The sequence below is a fragment of the Mauremys reevesii genome, linkage group 27 (genome assembly GCF_016161935.1).
Source record: "Mauremys reevesii isolate NIE-2019 linkage group 27, ASM1616193v1, whole genome shotgun sequence".
In the NCBI taxonomy this organism is placed as follows: Eukaryota; Metazoa; Chordata; order Testudines; family Geoemydidae; genus Mauremys; species Mauremys reevesii.
The window spans coordinates 5,851,398-5,871,155 of NC_052649.1; the positions used below are offsets into that span (position 1 = coordinate 5,851,398).

Here is a 19,758-nt window from a genome sequence, read left to right on the forward strand (position 1 = left end):
CAGTATCAACACAGACACTAGGAATTTTGGTGCAACCACTTTTATTTTATCTTTACAACGAGGATGGAGCAGGTTTATGCGATGCTGCCAGCATTGGAGGCTATCCTGGGCCACAGATCTGCGCATTCCTTAGCCACAGGGCCTGTGATTGCTGAGCCTGTAAAAGTGGGAAAGGGAAAAAAAGTTAAGAACTAGTCAGAGCTTATGTTCTACACTCCGACCACATCCTTCTTCTGCGAGTGCTGTTCAGGCAGCTTGTAGCATGTTAACAACAGAGCCATCACTTTCTCTGCAGGAGCATCCAAGATACCCACTTTTCACGGCACTAAGGATAGCATTGGTCCTTTTGCCTGAAGACAGTGGTGCTCTCCTTGGGCCAGGAATGCAGACATTTGTGCTGCACTATTCTTTATGAGTTTGCTCTTGTCCAGTGCAATAGATTGCCATCTGTACCTTTCATTTCCCCTTTGTTATTTACTATCACTCCCGCGTTGTCTTCAAAATAGAGGAACACCCCGTCTTTTCTCCGGTACGATTTCCGCTGCCGAATTACCACTGCCGGGTGCACTGCAGGGAGAAAGACAAGCTCAGGATCCTAAATGTCCAAATACAGCCCAACAGCAGAAACTCAAAAGGAATCAGCCAGGTACAATGTTGTGCTCAACATAAGTGTCCTCTTCTGAGCCCTACCCTTGCAAGGCCTCAATAGGACGGGCATATAGGATTTTGGTCCCAGTAAAGGTTTCCTGTTGTATGGGGATTGCCACCAAAGTTATTACCATCAGTGGCCTTTGGGACTGATACCACCAAGCATCCATGTCACAAAATGTTTTTGTTAATGGCTTCATCTGAGAAGCCAAGGACTGGATGGGTTACAGAAACTGTGAAGAGTAGGGCTGAGGTGGGAGCAGTCCTCCTGGCTATTGTCTGCTCTGTGAGCAAAAGGGTCTGCAGTTTCCCAGCCTGTCAAGCCAAAGCCTTTCACCGGAACTACATTTATGACGAGCATTTAAAGCGGGTTTCCACCCTAAACACCACTCCATACATTTACTTTGATTGCAAGTCTTTGGTATTTAGTTTTACAAGGGCTAAGACTGCTTTTTTGCTGAGCTGCAGTGTGCTGGTTCAGAAGGAAAATCCAGCTCTGTGTGTGTGTGTGTGTGTGTATATATCCATAAAAAAAAAAAAAAACTAGTCCAATGCAATATTACACTTGAATGGTATTCAGTCACTCGGGTGTAGATTCATGTTCTAACCCTGTGCTCAAACAGCCTTTTGTAAGGTAAACCTGGCCACATTTCCAGACACAAGGTCACTCCCCACAGAGACATCCAGCAGGGAAAACACTTAAGACTACCTGAAAAAATATATACTAATAATCAAACCAGAATGTGAACTTTCAGGACTGTCACGCCACTCATTGAAGTTAACAGCACATGCTGCTGCTAACCTCACCCAAAAGTGAGGTTTTGCTATCCCCTTCCACGACAACTCGCGGAGCCACTGAGCACAGACCCAGCAAGTGCTTTTTAGAAGGGGGAAGCTGCTGCTTCAGAGATAGGCTGCCTACTTCTAGCATCATTGTTGGCATGTTGAAACTGCCTTGCTCCTCCCATGTGGAAGGGCAGCCTTTCCATCTCCCAGAGGAAGGGCAATCTACAAGGGACTAGGAGGTCCAGCAGCAGATGGAGGCCTGATGAGATCATGCTGTTATGTCAGCTGCAATGCTGCGATCATCGTACATCAAGGTTAGACCCAGCATACTCTACATGCATATTCCCACCTCCCTCCCCAAAGAAACAAATCAGGTTTGTAGCACTGCCTTGAGGGAAATCTGGGCACCTAAGCTCTTAGACCTACAGCACAGCACGTCTGTAGCAGACACTTCCAGACCAGCCCATGGGACACTTCTAACACTCACCCTTCTTCCTGAGCTCAGGCTTGCCCTTCTTGACAGTAGCCATGACCATGTCGCCTACACCAGCAGCTGGCAGCCTGTTCAGGCGCCCCTTAATCCCCTTCACGGAGATGATGTACAGGTTCTTGGCACCTACAAGGAAAAAAACATTTTGCATTAGCCAACTCATCACATAATAGATGTCCCCTCATGGATCACTGTCACACCGCTCATTGAAGTTAACAGCACATGCCGCCACCTCACCCAAAAGCGATGCCTTTTTTATGCCCTTCCACGACAACTCACTGAGTCACTGACCACAGACCCAGCAAGTGCTTCTCAGAAGGGGGAAGCTGCTGTTGTTGCTTCTGAGGTAGGATGCATTTTTTAGCATCATTATTGAGCGATAAGTTTAAATTCTACAGAAGCAGATTAACAGATACACAGATGTTAAGGCCAGAAGGAACCATTATGATGATCATCTAGCCTGGTTCCTGGCATAACCCAGTAATTTCTGTGTCAAGCCCATAATTTCAGTTTGGCCTTAAGCAGCATCTCTCTCAGCGAGGTATCCAGCCTTGATTTAAAGATTCCAAGTGATTGAGAGCCCACCCAGTTGTTCCAATGGTTAATTACCTTCACTGTTAAAAACTTGCACCTTAATTTCTAGTGCAAATTTGCCTGGCTTCAACTTCCAACCCCTGGTTTCCTTTAGTCAGTTACCTACACAAACCCTAACCAGATAAACAGACAAGGCAGAAGGGCTGCTAAAGCAGAAACAAGTGATATTGACTCCAGAAGGAAGCCAGACAGACTGACCTGTGTTATCTGCACAGTTAATCACAGCTCCCACGGGGAGACCAAGGGAAATACGGAATTTCGCACCGGACGAACCACCACGTCCTGTAGGTTAAAAAGAAGAGTATTTGTAACCTCTTTCCTATGTCAGGGATGATATGAATCATGATTAAAATTAATACATTTATTTTATTTAAACTATAATTTTATTTAAAGTGATTTTTAGAACCCGAATCACATTTTTATTTGTGTTACTAATTCTTTACTCCCTCCTCCCCCCAATTTACAATCTGGAGTGGATGTTTTCTGGTGGTTCTTTAGTTTCCTAACTGTTGTTAGTGACGTTTGTGTGGAAATTACATAGGTTTTGGTCCTACTAAGTTTTGCCCGGAAAGCTGTTCATATCTACTGAAAGAGAAAAGCTCAGGTCTCACATTAACATCCTTACTAGGAGAACACAAACTCAAACGCAAAATTGATAAGCAAATAGCCAGTGCCATGTTTGTAACCGATACCATCTTTCTGATGCACTGGAAGACTGTGCTACTAAATCAATTAGAAGCAGCAAAGAATCCTGTGGCACCTTATAGACTAACAGATGTTTTGCAGCATGAGCTTTCGTGGGTGAATACCCACTTCTTCGGATGCAAGCAGTGGACTGCTAAATCAATTAGGCACTTCTGAAAACCCCAACCACAAGTGCTTACATTTGCACCTAATTTGGAGCTATTTTTGAAAATTCTGGCACAGGGCATATGAGAAAATTCACAACAACTTTGTTAATGTACTGAAACGCTAAATAATTCTTCACTGTTAACAATGATACAGTCTTGTTTTGAAAAGACAGATTTTACAGGAAGAGAGGTTTTTAATGAAAATACCATTCTAGTCTCTGAGGCTATAAATGCTTATATGTGAATAAAGCTACACATCTATTTAAATATTTGCAGCACCAGAGTCGTCACTGGCAATAATTCGTTTTTTTGCCTATATCACATCATAATTCAAATAAAATACCCTACCAGCAGGGGCATTAATAACAAGAGTACTGAGTGATCTCTCCATTTGCTATAAGTTTTAATCTAAAATTGCCACAGCACAATTATCCAAACAGTCTCAAACCTTATTGAAACCGGCTATTTTAAAACATGCGATTTAAAACGCTCCACTCAGGCCAATGCATTTTTAACCTGCCCATCCCTGTAGATTCTAGGCATCAAACACACTACTCAGCCCAAGGAAAGCACTGTATCTCTCTGCCACTTTTCCTTCTCCTACTTACAGGGCTTGTTCCTCCTCTCGCGTGCCGAGGTGCAAGGAGCAGTTTCCAGCCATGAGACAATCCCAGGTCCTGAGCTCCCCCCGGGCCCCTACCCCCAAATTGGGCCCTGCACCGAGGATCTTATTTCGACCCTAATTTCTCATCCACATGGACCTCAGCACTCCCCCTTCCAAGCTAAGGCCTCACCCTGAAAGCCCCCCACCCTTCCTCCCCCCCCTCCAGGGCCTAGGCCCTCCCGCTCCTTCACAGCCTCAAACCTCCGCACCCCCTCCAAGGCCCGGCCTCCTCCACCCCTTCAGCGGGACCCGCCAGTCCCCCTCCCCAGCGGGCCTGTCCCCGCTTCCTTCCCTCCCTCCCTCAAACCCGGCCCCGAAGGGAGCTCGGGCTCCCCCTCGTCCATCCCCCCGGGTCCCGGAACCGCGTGACCCGCGGGGCCGGAGGATGGCGACGGATGCTCCCCGCCCCGAGTGGGAGCCGCTCTCACTAGGCCTCACCTCGCTTGGACATCTTGGGTCCAAAAAAAAAAAAAGAGAAAGAGTATCGCAAAGGATGCTGGGATATTAGTTCCCGCACGGCGCAAGGCCTACTACGTCACACGACGTCCCGGAAACCCAATAGATACGTCACACGACGGCACGGAGGCGGTGACCTCCCTCGACACGTGACGCAGTTACGCCCTAGTTCCTCATCACGCGATAAGGAATGGCGCTCTGGTCTCTGCAGTCGCTGGTAGTCTCAGTGCACCACAGTGCCACCTATGGAGGCGCGTGGGGAACTGCAGCCGATTGATGTAAGATCCTTAGCCCACCAAGCACACGTGGCACAGGCACTAGAGGCAGGAAGGGTTGGTGGTAGGTTGATGGAGAAGGGGGGCATTTGCAAAGGCAAATCCTCCCAGCATTGGAGTTTGGCCAGGGCACCTGGGGTAACAACAAAAAGAACAGGAGGACTTGTGGCACCTTAGAGACTAACAAATTTATTTCAGCATGAGCTTTCGTGAGCTACTCCTGTTCTTTTTGCGGATACAGCCTAACACGGCTGCTACTCTGAAACCTGGGGTAACAATGTTGCTCTGGTATAACGTGCTTTGGGGTGGGCAGGACCTCAGTTTTATTCCCATCCAAACACCCCTTCATCCAATGCCAGTGCAACAACACAAAAACCTCCCTCCCCCAATTCCCTCTGAGCATCAGTTCAGAGGCAGGCACCCATGCTATTAATAGAACCCTGCAAATCTGTGGATACCCGCTTTATATCGTCGACCATGTTTGCGGATCAGATGCGGATACAAATTTTGTATCCTTTCAAGGCTCTGCCTATTAAATCACGGCATGCAGCACTACTTGTTACAGCATCTGTGTTTCTGGCAGGGGCGGCTCCAGGCACCAGCGCAGCAAGCGCATGCCTGGGGCGGCAAGTCACGGGGGGCGGCCTGCCGGTCGCTCTGAGAGCGGCAGTCAGTCAGCCTTCGGTGGCATTTGTGCGGGAGGTCCGCTGGTCCTGCGGTTTCGGTGGCAATTCAGCAGCGGGTACGCTGAAGGCGCGGGACTGGCAGATCACCACAGAACAGCTGCCGAATCTGCGTTACCGGCAGACCTCCTGCAGAACCGCCGCCAAATACGCGTGACCAGGGGACCTTCCACAGAAACGCTGCCGAAGGCTCCCTGACTACCTTGCTTGGGGTGGCAAAAACATAGAGCCACCCCTGGTTGCTGGCCCAATCAAGTGCAGCAGATCTGTATGCCTTATGATTTCAACCTAATTTTGAGAAGGTCACAGCTAAGGCTGTGGCACTCATCTTGCAGGATATGAGTTGGAAATTAACTGGAGCAGACTTAAATTAAAACCATGGAGAGAAAATAGAGAATCTTGCCAAAGAAGGCAAATAATCACAGGGGAAAAAATGACATCTATCAGAGCATCAAAACTGAGACTAGATACAATCAAAACTACATTTGGTTCCTGCAGTGCGAAATGTCAGCAGCTCAGAAAAACAGATTTTTTTCCACAATGCAGACTTCTGTATTGCAGGATCTGGATGAAATCTGGCCCTAAATAACTGCCATATACTTAGGGATCACGGATTGTAAAGAAGCCCTTTTTGGGGGGTTTCAGAATTCACTTTGCAGTTTTGTTAATTATCAAATAGATTTGTTTTGAAAAAAGCCTTTTCTCCTCCCAGCCCTGCCTCCTCCAATCACATCTTCCCATCCAGAAGCCTGCTGAGTGAAGTAACAATGCGGAATTTGTGACTTCTCACTCAGTTCTAAGACAGCAGGCAGTAGGCCAGCCCTTCATGTTTTTAAACAGTCAGTCCTGCTTTTCTAAGGTTTGTTCCCTTCTGGTACAGTGACAAAACTGGTATTTGACGGGGATGTATGTGTCATTTTGAAGAGCTGGAATGATGTTCCACACACGGTATGGATAATGTCATGCCGGCAAGGGCAGAGCGGTGCATTCTTCTAAATGGCACAGGGCTTTGACTTTACCATGGGTTCAAGTAATAAATTTTTTTTCACTTATATAGTACTTTTCTTCAACAGATCTCAAAGCACTTTACAAAGGTGGCAGCCGCACATGCTCTTTTTCCACTAACTCTAACTATGGATTTTGATTTGCTCATGTAGAATCACAGATTCTGTAATTTGAGCACAGAAAAGTGCTAGAAGTAACATACAAGCTCTAACAAGTAGGGTTTGGGCAGCATACCGCACATTCGCTCTTGCAGGGGGGCTGTGTCTCTGTGCTAGAGTATGTGTGTAGCTCAGAAGGTTTCTTGCCACCTGGGTGGGTGCTACCTTGTTGCAAATTGCAGTGTGATTTAGAAAGGCCAAATAAATGCAGCTTAATAGTAAATAAGAGCGGCATTCCCATGCAAAGTCACTCGAGTTCATTAACAGTCTCTCCATGCTGTATTTTATCTTTCATTGAAATGAACAAGGGAAAGAGTGACAGTAATGAATCCCTTTTAATCACTGTTTTACTTTAGTCTCACAGTAAGGGCTGTTTCACTGCTATTCATTGTGAGAGCCCCGGAGAGATGTTCGCCTTCAGTAACAAAGTGGGTGGGTTTGGTGGATGAAGAGCCCAGGATGTCACACTGGGAGTGTGTCAAATGAAAGGTTTCAGAGTGGTAGCCGTGTTAGTCTGTATCAGCAAAAACAACGAGGAATCCTTGTGGCACCTTAGAGACTAACACATTTATTTGGGCATAAGCTTTCATGGGCTAGAACCCACTTCATCAGATACATGAAGTGAAAAATACCTGCTCCTGTATTTTTCACTTCATGCATCTGATGAAGTGGGCTGTAGCCCACGAAAGCTTATGCCCAGATAAATTTGTTAGTCTCTAAGGTGCCACAAGGATTCCTCGTTGTTTTTGTCAAATGAAAGGAGAGCGAGTCTTGTAACAGAACAATGCACACGCTTATTTCCCAAATGGGAAGATAGTGGGGAGATGGCCTTCAATAGATAATCTGCCTCCCTTTAGCTCTACTGTTGCAAGGCAGTGAAGACATGGGGTCAAGCTACCAGCATCATATCATCTAACCCCATGCAGGGCAGCTCTAAGCAGTACAGGGCTTAACATGTAGATGCTCCATCTACACTTGGTTTCCCAATATTGCTAATCCCAGTGGGATAACTCTGCACAATGTCCCTCATATAGGCCAGCCTGACGTCTGGGCCTGATTCTTCCCTGGCAGAATACAAGTAGCTGTCATCAAGGTGAACAGAATTATTGATGTCGTATGGGAAGGGGAAGGGGTGGAGAGAAAACAGGCCCCAGGAAGGCAATAGGAGGGAAAGAGTGACTATATGTTGTGACAGTTTTAGGCAGTGATCTGTTTATACAGAGGAGGTAGAAGCTGCGATTTCAAATAAGTAGTAGTCCCTAGTTCAAGGCTAAGGGTCTCTTTGTTGTTCTCTTCCTCAAATACACTTTTGTTTCCTAGGGACTGAAATGCTTTGGTCTAACTAAAGTCTTGGGGTATCTGGGTGGAAATTAACAGCCTGTGACATAGAGGAGGTAAGATTGGATGATCTAATGGTTCCTTTTGGCCTTTATAAAACTCTTGAATTCTGACTGATTTCATGAACGCTATTACTATGTATAACTCTAATCCTTAGTGTGTCTTGAATCCATCATGTGCTGACCTGGAGGGATCATGTCACATTTCACACACCCTGTCTGGAAGCAGCTACAGGACAATCAAAGACATTGAGAGAGGCAAGGTGGGTGAGGTAATGTATTTTACTGGACCGACTTCTGTTTCACAAGCTTTCAAGCTTTTCTCTTCCACCAGCAGAAGTTGGTCCAATAAAGAGCTTTCACCTTCTCCATTGCATCTCTCTCGTAACTTGGGACCAAAATGTCTACAACAACACTGCAAACAATCAAAGGTGGTGTTAAGGGGGAATATTGCCCTGGCAATACAGTGGCTATGCTAAAGAGATTGGAAATTGTTTCTTCTCCCCATAGTGTCCGCCAAGAGGGCTGTGGAAATGCCCTAGAAGAACAAAAGGAGAGGTGTTTGAAGCTACTGTGCAAAAATCTCTGACCCAAGGGGAGCCTTTTGGCCATGGGACCTGAACACACTAAGAAGAGCTTGTTGCATGGGCAGAGAGACAAGGCCTGAAGCTTGAGCAGAAGAGGAGGGTCTTGGGACCCTCAAAGGACTGATCAAAACCCACAGGGTTCTCAGTGTTGGGAGGACACTACGGGAAGGGGTTTGAATGCAGATGTTTCAATATAGCTGGAAGGGTTTTATAAACGTGTGCATGCGTTTCAGAAGTTACTTTGCAAAGCCTCTGAGTTCCTTGTTGTAACAGTCACATGTCCCCAGAGCAGTGGTTCTCAACCTGCGGCCTGCTAGCAGCCCGGTCAGCACACGGCTGTGACCCATGTGACATCCTCAGACCCATACGGGTAGTGTATATATTGTGTGGATGCGGCCTACGTAACACACAGAGAGCTGCATATGCAGCCCGCAATGGTAACTAGGTTGAGAACCACTGCCCCAGAGAGTTAGACTGTAAACCAGGGTGGCTTTTTGGGCGGAGTGCTGGGAAAAGGCAGGCTGGAGAAACTTGTAGGGTTAGTACAGATCTGGGGGCAGAGACCATGTGGTCTCACTTCGGAGGAGGCGCACTAGGCAGGGAGTCAGGATTCTTTGCTGCTTTTACAGAACCAGACTAACACGGCTACCTCTCTGATACTTTATCCAAGGAGTGAGCCCGAGAGGCCAGAGGGAGAACCTACATGCTGCTCAGACTCAGTGGGCTTAGAAGAGCTCAGTATGTGAGCCAAATACTACAGCCTGATGAATGTCCAGCAGGGGGAGCGTGATCAGATCTTTGTATATGACCATATGCCCTGGGTGGGGGGCCTTCTGGGGGAGAAGGAGCTGCTTAGAGCAGGAGGCTCATCAGGGGGATCTGCGGCTTGCCCCCTGGGGCTCTGTCTTCCAGCCAGGCTCACTGTGAAATCCTACATGGAGACAAGGCACTTGTGGCGCTGCAGACTCTGTCTTTGCTGCTTAAAAAGGTGGGGGGGGGGGGCGGTTTCAGTGTGTGGTAAAAAGCGTGAGGATCCTAATACTATGAGGTAACTAGGCAACACCAGCGGTGACACCCTCTCATGGGGGTTTTCTTGCCTAATTTATCTTGCAGTAAAACTAGAGCCCCTTGCCTCCCCGATGTTTTTTTTTTACAGCAAGACAGCTAATACAGGTGGATTATCCCACAGTAAACCCCCCCCCACACACACCTTTTTGGTCAGAGACGAGTCCAAAAGAGAGAAGAGAGCAGTTAAGAAGCATCCCACATGCACAGAGAGGTGCTGATGTTGGAAGCATTTCACAGGTTTAGCCATAAGGGGCACCTCCAATAAGCCGGGATTTGTAACAATCAATAGTTGTTTTTTATTTTGGTTTCTCAACGGCTACATGCTGGATGCAGTATATTTGAAATATATGAATTATGAGGCCCATAATGTCACAGCTCCTGGTTAGAATTTTTTTTCAATGGAACCCCCTCTTCTCCACACTTCTACCAGCTGGAGAGGTATAGCTGGTGGTAGAACATTGACTGCAGATCAAGCTGTCTTTGGTTCAACTCCAGATATCTTCCCCCCCAGCCTTTTTTAAAGGGATCCAGAAAGCACTCGTGAATTTGGGGCTGAAAAGACAAGGAGGGTTGTGCCTGAGCTTTTAATTAATCCTTGTGTGGTCATCAGAATGGATTAACTCGTGTGCATTTTTCCTTAATATTATTATATTTCAGCCCTAGTGATTTTTTGAATCTCAAAGCAATTGAGCCACATTGTGAAAGAGATTTTCATCTAGTGGCAGTAAATTATTTTAATTTATTCTGGAAGTGTCTAAACCTAATTTCAGGATGGAACTACAAGTGATACTGAGTGTAACAGTTCAACTATCCTGCCGTTCGAGCCCTCCCTGTATACAATACTAGCAAAGTATCTTGACGGCTTGAAAGTTAATAATGGGAAATATATGTTTCAAATAATTACTTCAGTAGCAAACAAATATCTTGCCATTTCATGGCCACAAAATTAACCACTGACAATAAACATGTGGTTTGTAACAATTGAGAGAAATACAATGTAACACAGCCCAAATACTGTGCAATGTGAGTTTCTGTGATATAAATTGTTGGCTTGGCGTTCATGGTATGCATCCACAACATTTGCCAAGGCTATGCTGAGAGGAGCAGCTCAGCAGGGATTTTTCACATAAACTTCCTTGGTTAGAGTATATTCAGAATTCTTTGCATTCACTAGGTTTCTCAGAATTGGAAAATGATTAGATTTAAGTTTAAAAATGTGAAATCCCTAATCAAGCTGAGATGAGAAGGCATTAATAAGCACCTAGACATGGCAGTTGTTTCCGTTATAAATATGTCAACTTGGTTCTCCCTTGTTAAAAAGACTCATGGGTATGCCAGATACGTTTGTACAATAGCAAGTTAAGTAGGGCCTTAATAGCTGTCCTTTTTCAATCTACGCAGACAGCTTACTCAGAAGGCTGATATATTGGCATTGAGAAATATAACTGCCTCTGTCCATGCAGCTCTGGAAAGGTGGAAAACACACCCCATTAATTATTATTTTGTAATTTGTATTGACTCTTGAGCTCAAAATGGCTTTCCGTGGTTTTGACCCGGATGCCTTTTTCTACGTCCTCTCAGAAAATAGAACATTTGTTAGGAATTGACAAGTATCAGAGGGGTAGCCGTGTTAGTTTGGATCTGTAAAAGCGGCAAAGAGTCCTGTGGACCTTATAGACTAACAGACATATTGGAGCATGAGCTTTTGTGGGTGAATACCCATTTCGTCGGATGAAGTGGGTATTCACCCACGAAAGCTCATGCTCCAAAACGTCTGTTAGTCTATAAGGTGCCACAGAACTCTTTGCCGCTTTTAGGAATTGCCAGTATATCTACTTGCCCTTTGCCGTGATGAACACCTTAATGATATCTTTTAAATGTAGCCATGAAAAAAAATTATTCACTCTCTGATGATGAGTAAAATTTTACAAGGCTGATGAAAATAATGTATTACTAGTAGAAAGCCCAAGAAGTGAAGATACATGGAATAAAAGATCTTGCTTTCAGGGGATATCTGAGTTGAGGAAGTGGAGAGATACAGCCTGTTTCAGATGACAGGCACTGTAGAGAAGAAGGCTCTTGCTCTAACAGCAGGGAGGTTATGTACAGAGACAAGAAGGGCCAGTGCTTCCCAAAGCATGGGGTGTGCCCCACAGGTAGTCACAAAGGATTAGGTGGGGAGTGTCTGCAGAGCAGTGGTTCCTGCCTTTAGGGGTAAAGGAGGGGCCCACCTGGCTTTGTTAAGCTGCTTTTAAAGGGTTGGGGCGTGTTGGGCTAGGTGATAAGAGACAGGATGGTATTTGAAGAAGGCCAGATCAAGCTCTGGGAGGGGTTAAAAAAGGGGGAAGTCAATTTTTGAGCAGAATCTTGAAATTAACAAGCTGCGTGTGACCGGGCTTGATGGGAGTGTGCATCACTGGCAGTAAAGCCTGTCTCAGAATGGCCATCATCATTCAAGAAATAAGGGTTGGCTTTGAAAATATATTTAGACAAACGAGAATATTATTCTAATGTATGCCACTAAATATCTGTATATTTATCTCACTGACAAAAGGACCGTATATTTTCTTTTATAGGTATTTGTAATATATTCATCTAAATTGTTTAAAGTATATATTCAGCACCATTCACTCTAATAACTTTAATTTAAAGAAACCATAACACATAATCACACACAGAGGGCAGATGTATTTAAATCCAGCAGCTCTTGTTCTGTCACCACACTATACTCCCACAGCTTCTTGGAGCTGGAGATTAGTATTTTTGTCCAACAGGCTGTTTCAGATACACATGGCTCTCCAAATGATTGTAAATAAATTAAAAGGGATTTGAAGGAATGATTGTATGTGTGAACATGACCATTTGGAATCTGAATCAGGTGCATAGACAGCTTGTTTGCTACAGTCGGAAATTCAAGTTACAGAGTAACAATTTGACTCTTCTGCCTGACATTGTATGCACAGCAAAGGAAAAACTTCCGCTAACTTCAACGGGCTTTTGATACAGTTCTAAATTATGACTACATAGATTTCTCTTTGCTTAGGTCCATGTGGGTGGCAAAAAAATGTACTCTAGCAGCTCATACTCTTCTGTGATTCAGATGTGCACCACCTTTCCTTGTTGTTTTCAGACTCCAGTTCACTTCCCCCTTGGAAAAACAATCAGTGTAAATTCAGACCATGATGTCGCTTTAACATCAGTCATTTCACAATCATAGCTGGTAAAATAAAACAGACTTTGGACGTGAGCCATAGTTCAAGGGTAGCATATATAATTACAGATCAAGTAGTCCATGATACAAATCTAGATACCCTCCCATGTGCTCCTAGGGTACATAATTTGCTTTTGCTGTATTGCAAGTACTATATAATTCTGTCTCTTACAGTAATTGCTCAAAGTTGAAACTACATATCTAATGATTAATGAAATCAACCACTCTTGAACAGCTAAACTCCAATATTTGTACAGATGTCCTATTTATGAGAAATTAACAAACCCTGATTTAATCATTATGAAGTTAGCAATTACAAAATCTTATAGAAGTTTGTTGTGATTTTATTTATTTTAGTTAAAGCAAAAATTGCAAGAAGGCAGGACTTGTAAGAAAGCATGGTTACTTGCTAACTAATCTTTTATTAATGGACTATTTTAATGCTCAATCATTCAGTATTTCATAACACTAATTTCAGGCGCTAGCATGTTTTTTTGCTTTGTCATTGATATTTAGCAGGGCTTGTCAGAATTCACAGAGGTTTTAGGTAGTACGTGCATCAGGCTTTGAAAAAGAGATGATTAAATTATTCATCAAATATTGGAACACTGGAGTATTTCTCTTCTGCTAAAGTCCATTTAATAATAGTGTTATTATTACAAAACACTTATATGATGTCATCCAAGTACATGGCACTTTACAAATATATACAAAATCTTTACATTTTCTATCCCCCTGAAGATCTCATTGCATAAGCAGTCAATTAAATACTTATTTCCCAGAAAGCAGTATTGAATTACTACTGGAGACACTGCCTAACCTTTTAGTACACAGTTTCAAATATTTAAGCCCGATCTCAGCACAAACCTCACAAAACAAATTAAGCTTCATGACTGACAATCTCACTATGGAGCAAAGAGTGTATATCCATCACCTCATTTTGTAATGTGATTAATTTCCTCCTGTGTTGCTAGAGTCCTTAGCTGTTAGTGTGTATATTGATACCACTGTAATTGGGGATTTTATAAAGATGTTGATAGGCTTGGTTAGATAGTACAGGTTAGGGAACATGGGATGTTGGTAGGCTGGTACCCCTTCACCAGCACAGAATTAATGATACTTATTTATTTAATGCTAAATCCGGGGTTAGACACATTTGCACAAGATTGAATTTTTTTCAGTGACTCTGCCTCCTTCTCCAATCCTTATGGGAGAACAAAAGACAAACGTTGCCAACTTTTTATGAGATTGACTCCATGAGACCTGGATGCAACATGTATCATGCTGCCGCTGCTGTGTCAGCAGGTGCACAACACTTGTGAATGTTCATTTATGCAATGGAGGATTGATGACATATGATCATGGATATGGAAAACTGACATACAAAAGGCAATGTATGTCAGGCAAGGCTAATATTGTAACAAACACATAGCTAACTAGGACGTCAGAGTTGTCACTCTTGCTGCATACCGTGTAGGGTGACCAGATGTCCTGATTTTATAGGGACAGTCCTGATTTTGGGGGCTTATAGACTCATAGACTTTAAGGTCAGAAGGGACCATTATGATCATCTAGTCTGACCTGCACAACGCAGGCCACAGAATCTCACCCACCGACTCCTGTAACAAACCCCTAACCTATGTCTGAATTATTGAAGTCCTCAAATTGTGGTTTAAAGACCTCAAGGTGCAGAGAATCCTCCAGCAAGGGACCCGTGTCCCACACTGCAGAGGAAGGCGAAAAACCTCCAGGGCCTCTGCATTCTTATATAGGTTCCTATTACCCTGCACCGTGTTCCGATTTTTCACACTGGCTATCTGGTCACCCTACATACGTGGGCACTCCAAGCTTCACAGCAGTAACAAGGATAGAACTTGAATACTCCTGCTTCAAAACCATAGCCTGCTAGTGAGCCAAGGGAGTATCTCCATCAACTGTTAGCATTACAGGTCCTATGATGCATGACCAGTTTGGATTCCAGCCAGTAGTGGGCGATGATGTGTGTGTGTGTGTGTGTGTGTATATGTGTGTGTGCACCTGCCAGTTCGTTACACAGCTGTTTCTCATGGACACGCACACAAAATGCATTATAATAAGGTATTTCATGCTGAGGAATCTCCACTTATCTTTGTGTGAAGTTTTTCTGTGTCCATTCAATGCTGCTATTATATAGGAGACTATAATACAAAACCAACAACCTTGCTGAAAGTGGACTGTATTTTAAACTGACTGGGGTTTTGATAAATGTTGGCTAGTGGGGGCTTTGGTTGGCAATCACAAAACCAGGGGTTCTGGGTCTCATATGATCCTAATTCCCAAAATATAATGTGGTTCAGAGAAATGGTTCTGTTTTTGGTGAGTCCTAGTTGGTTCATTTTAGTCATGAATGAAATGCTAATTTTTGCATCTAGATTTCACACTTCTGAACAGCTCAGGTCTGGAATTCAAAGGGGTTTACTGCAAATAACATGTCAATTTGAAGCAGAAACCTCCAGAGCTATGGCTAAGCAAGCTTACAGAAATAAATTATTACTGGATAATTTAGCCAGTTGTCTTGAGAATGCAAGATATGGTCCTCCTGACTGATACACAAATTATATAAATCGCATTACTCTGTGCTTGTAAAGGGCTGTGGAAATGTGTGGCACTAGACAGCTTATTTTTTATAATAATAAAAACTGCTCTCCTTACACACACTCAGAATTTTAACTACATTCCTTTAAGATACTAGGCAAATACTCTGTCATTGAGCCATACCCCCTCTACTGGGCAAAAAGGAAAGCTGAAAAGGCCTCTCTGCAGCAATAACTGACTCACTGACGTTAAATAATTTTTGCAGTAGAAACTATAGGTTTAGTTTTTTTCTTTTGCCCAATACGTGCAAAAATTATGCTTTACTCTCAGTAGGATTAAAAATAAGAATTCACAAAAATCTTTCAAGGGGGCACCCGGATTTGAACCAGGGACCTCTTGATCTGCAGTCAAATGCTCTACCACTGAGCTATACCCCCGACGTTGAGCTCAGTTTGTCTAAAAGGATTTTTGAGAACGATCAGATTGGCGTCAACAATCTGGGCATTAGAGCAAGGGTCTGTGTGTGTGTGTGTGTGTGTGTGTGTACTGAGTGTGTTAGTCGTGCACTGTCAGAAGAGAGTTGTATGTGAATATTAAGCGTGTGAGTCTTTCACCATGAGAAGGGAGGTGTTTGTGTGAGAAGTTGTGTTCAGTGTGGGGTGTGTGTTTGGATGGGGAATGAGGTGTGAGTGTGACTGTATGTGGCGATTTGTGTGTTTCTATGTAGAGGTGGGGGTATGAGTGTGACTATGGGGGGCTCGTGTGAATAGATGTGTGGTGGGGGTGAGTGTGTCCAGTGCGTATGAGTGTGACTGTGTGGAGATGTATCTGTGTGTGTGGAGATGTGTGGTGTGTATGAGTGTGTCTGTGTGGAGAAGTGTGGTGGGGGTGTGTATATGAGTGTGGCAGTGGTGTGCATGTGAGTGTGACAGTGTGGAGATGTGTGGTGGGGGTGTATATGAGTGTGTCGATGTGTGGTGGGAGTGTGTATCTGAGTGTGGCAATGTGGGTGAGTGTGCCCGGAGCCTATGCGGGGGCTGAGTGGACTCGGAGGTGTGTGTGTCTGAGTGTGTGTGTGAGAGAGAGAGTGGCAGTGTGTGTGTGTGTGTGTGGGTGTATATGAGTGTGGAGGTGTGTGGGTGAGTGTGCCCGGAGCCTATGCGGGTGCTGAGTGGACTCGGAGAGCTGTGTGTGTGTGTGTATCTGAGTGTGGAGGTGTGTGGGTGAGTGTGCCCGCTGTCTCTGCGGGGGCTGAGTGGACTCGGACAGGGTGTGTGTGTGGGTGTGTGTGTGTACGGTGGGGGGGGGAGAGGAGTCGCGTGTTCCTGCAGCGCCGCCCCCCCCCCCCGCCGGCGCGCCCCCGCGGCCGCCCAGTCCCCTCCGCGCGCTCCCGGCCCGGCCCCTCCCCCGAGCGCGCCCCCGCGGCCCCTCCCCGTGTTTATTAGGGGCGCCGCGGCGGAGGCGGAGGCCAGAGCCCGCTGCAGCCGCCCGGGGAGCGAGCGACTGACGGAGCGCGGCCATGAACCCCAACTGCGCCCGCTGCGGGAAGATCGTCTACCCCACCGAGACGGTGAACTGCCTGGACAAGGTGAGGAGCCGGCCAGGGGGGGCTCGGGCTTTGGGGCGTCGGGGGGGGGTGAGTTGGAGGGGGGCTGGGCTTTTTGGGGGTGGGGTGAATGTAGGGGAAGGGGGGCTCTGGGGGGAGGAGGGGAAGGGGATTTGGGGTCAGGGGGTGCAGAAGATGATGTATGTCACAGTTGCAGGCCCCCCGTCTTCTCTTCCCTCCCCCCAGCTGCTAATTTAACACGCCCCGGCCCGGGGATACAACCTTCCCCTTTCGCTTTAGGGCATGAGAGACCGTGTTCAACTTTCTGCCGAGTCTGTGGGTGTCGCTTAAAAAAAAAAAAGTCTGACTCCAGCCCAGCTCTCTGCCCTTCTTGGAAGAACAAGTTCATAGCTGGATACAAAAACATCTTCCCAGCTTCTCCTTAAAAATCTCCAGAATGGCTGAATCTGGCACAGGGATTTACTGAATCTGACTTCTTTCCAGGCAAACTCTTGCAAGAATGCTTGAAGGTCAGAAGAGTTAGTCTGGAAATGACACACTGAATTAGACCAACTTTGTTCATTAGACTCTCTTAAGAGCCTGCTTAAAAAAGCAAAGGCCAGCAGAATGTGATGTCCAGATACTGCTTTTCATAATTTAAGAAAGTCATTTCTGAACATCAAGGCAAGTAGCAAAGGAAACGGTAGCCACTGTTTTTTTTTCTTCTTCTTCCTGTGTTAGGAGTGCAGCTGGGTGTCTAAACAGATAAAATGGAAAGAAACAGTTAATTCTTCCCCTTGAAGTTGAGAGCCCCTCATCTGTTTTAAGTTAAATGGGGTTTTCACTTTTCGGTTCCAATTCATATTTCTGTTCTGCTCCAGATTGAAACATATTCTATATAGATTCTTGCATGGCTCTCATCACCAATAGTTTCTGAAGACCTTGTCTTTTAATGTCAGTTTCAGAGGCTTTTTTTAAAAAAGGGCAAATTCCTCTTTTTATTAAAAAAAATCACAACTGATACTAGTGGTGACTGGATTCTGTGTGTTTTATACCAGGGCTGGGAAGCTCAGTAAAGCTCTAATACTGTTGATTCTCCATTGAGAACTCGAATACTTGTCTAGTTATTGGAATCTGTTTGTCACTTGCCCAGAAAAATCTTCCATCAGCTCTAATGGGTCCCCTTTTTGTGGATAAACTATCCTGTGCTGCTGTGCATTTCTCCACCCTCTTTTCCACTTCCCCCCACGCCTGTAGGGTCCTGGGATGACCAGTTTAGGAGCTAAAGGAGCAGCTTGGAGAATGCAGATATTTTAGCTACAGCATTCCTGAGTCACAATGGACCCTGTTGGTCACATTTTTAACACATGATGTTGCTTTCTTCCTATTTCATGAATCATTCTTTTAAAGCTGAATGAAATAACTCCTGTGGCCCAAACCCCATTGTATTGGGTCTTAATTGTGTAGTGGCTGTATTTTCTAGAGTCCTTATTGGACTTAAATATCCAATGCAAGCATAGCAATGTGCCTGTTTGAGTTGTAGCTAGAAGGATTTTTCATTCCTGCTTCTACTGTGCGTCCTGCATCCGTGGGTGCTGTTTTGGCTCAGTTGACAACAATTTCCTCTGAGCTGGCAATTGCAAATTCCCACACCAGCACAACTAATACTGCTAGAACACCCTACATCAAGGTCAGCATCTATGGTGATCCTTTAATGCTGCCCCTCAATGGCTGGCCTGATGTAAGCTGCAATCTGCTACAAACCTCAACCATTCACCTTTTTTGGAAATCCTGTGTCTGACTGTCCACCTAGTTGAACTCCGAGCAGGTCTGAGTGACTGTGGCAGAAATTGTTGCGTACAGCCAGGTGCTCGATTTAATGCTGCTGGAACTGAACCAAAGATGAAGGCCGAGGGGCTTCTGAGGAGCAGAGGCATATAGGAAAGTTCCATTAGGTTTCACCAAGAGCTATGCCAGTGCACCTTTCTTTTCTTCTGCATCCTGATCTCGCAAAACTGAGTGACTGGGCAACAAATTGGCAGATGAAATTTAATGTTGATAAATGCAAAGTAATGCACATTGGAAAACAATCCTAACAATACATGTTGTGGCAGAGCTCTGACCTTGCTCCTGTGGGTCCTGCACTTCTAGGTGGTTTATGCTTGGCCTCAGTGGCTCACTGTGACCCTCCACGTAGCCCTTCTCTCTCTAGGGCCAGGGTTACAGTCTACTGAGCCCTTTTCATCATAGGCCTGCAAGGAGGTTGGTGAGAGAACTCCCACAGTCTCTGTTCAGCCTCCTGTCCTGACAGGGACCTGACTTCCCATCCCAGGAGCTGTTCCTGTAGTGGTGGGTTTGGGGGGGAACCTGGGCCCACCCTCTACTCTGGGTTCCAGCCCAGGGACCCTAATGGTAGCAGTTGTTGGCAGCCAACCTTTCACAGCCAGAGTTGCTACATTTCCCTGGGCTACTTCCCCACAGCTCTCCTGCTTCTCCCTTACCTTAGGGCTCCTTTAACAATGGTTTGAGGGTGTCTTCATTAACCAGCCCTTCAGCCACACTTCCTCTCCTCTGCCTGACTGGAGTGAGCCCTTTTTATAGTATCACCAGGGCCTTAATTAGAGTCAGGTGGTCACATTAACTGAATGGCCTCACCTGACTCGTTACAGGTTAATTAGAGTCAGGTGTTCTCATTAGCCTGGCGCAGCCCCTGCTCTGGTCAGTCAGGGAACAGAAAACTGTTAATCCAGTGGCCAGTATATCTGCCTTCTGCTATTCTGCTGTACCCAACTGGCCTGGGTCTATCACGATGTACAATGATGGGG

The 19,758-nt window shown here is 45.3% G+C and overlaps 2 protein-coding genes, 2 long non-coding RNA genes and 2 other non-coding genes across 8 annotated transcripts in view; 2 read left to right on the plus strand and 4 right to left on the minus strand.

Annotated features, from left to right (window-relative positions):
- Nucleotides 1–24: 24 nt before the first annotated feature.
- Nucleotides 25–4,622, minus strand: RPL23 (ribosomal protein L23). Its single transcript, XM_039516954.1, has 5 exons — nt 4,472–4,622; nt 2,717–2,800; nt 1,922–2,050; nt 454–567; nt 25–157 (listed from the first exon to the last, which is right to left on the minus strand). Exons 1-5 carry the CDS (start codon nt 4,482–4,484, stop codon nt 75–77), a joined length of 423 nt encoding a protein of 140 aa, XP_039372888.1. The 5' UTR covers nt 4,485–4,622; the 3' UTR covers nt 25–74.
- LOC120392320 lies at nt 2,114–2,246 on the minus strand. The gene has a single exon (XR_005591671.1). It is a non-coding gene; the product is annotated as a small nucleolar RNA SNORA21 (small nucleolar RNA).
- A 1,604-nt stretch (nt 4,623–6,226) lies between the features above and the next one.
- Nucleotides 6,227–8,769, plus strand: LOC120392268. 2 transcript variants are annotated; one of them, XR_005591630.1, is made up of 3 exons: nt 6,227–6,306; nt 7,931–8,004; nt 8,458–8,769. It is a non-coding gene; the product is annotated as an uncharacterized LOC120392268 (long non-coding RNA). The 2 variants fall into 2 exon arrangements; XR_005591629.1 differs by having other exon boundaries at nt 6,267–6,395.
- Nucleotides 8,770–15,752: 6,983 nt separating this feature from the next.
- TRNAC-GCA lies at nt 15,753–15,824 on the minus strand. The gene has a single exon. It is a non-coding gene; the product is annotated as a tRNA-Cys (tRNA).
- Nucleotides 15,825–16,818: 994 nt separating this feature from the next.
- LASP1 (LIM and SH3 protein 1) overlaps nt 16,819–19,758 on the plus strand; it is a 57,149-nt gene continuing 54,209 nt past the window's right edge. For both annotated transcript variants that reach the window (XM_039516635.1, XM_039516636.1), the window contains exon 1: nt 16,819–16,975. In XM_039516635.1, the coding sequence (XP_039372569.1) occupies nt 16,907–16,975 (69 nt within the window). In that variant the 5' untranslated portion in view covers nt 16,819–16,906. The remainder of the gene's footprint in view (nt 16,976–19,758) is intronic.
- Nucleotides 17,286–19,494, minus strand: LOC120392121. The gene is made up of 3 exons (XR_005591602.1): nt 19,435–19,494; nt 18,711–18,853; nt 17,286–17,690 (listed from the first exon to the last, which is right to left on the minus strand). It is a non-coding gene; the product is annotated as an uncharacterized LOC120392121 (long non-coding RNA).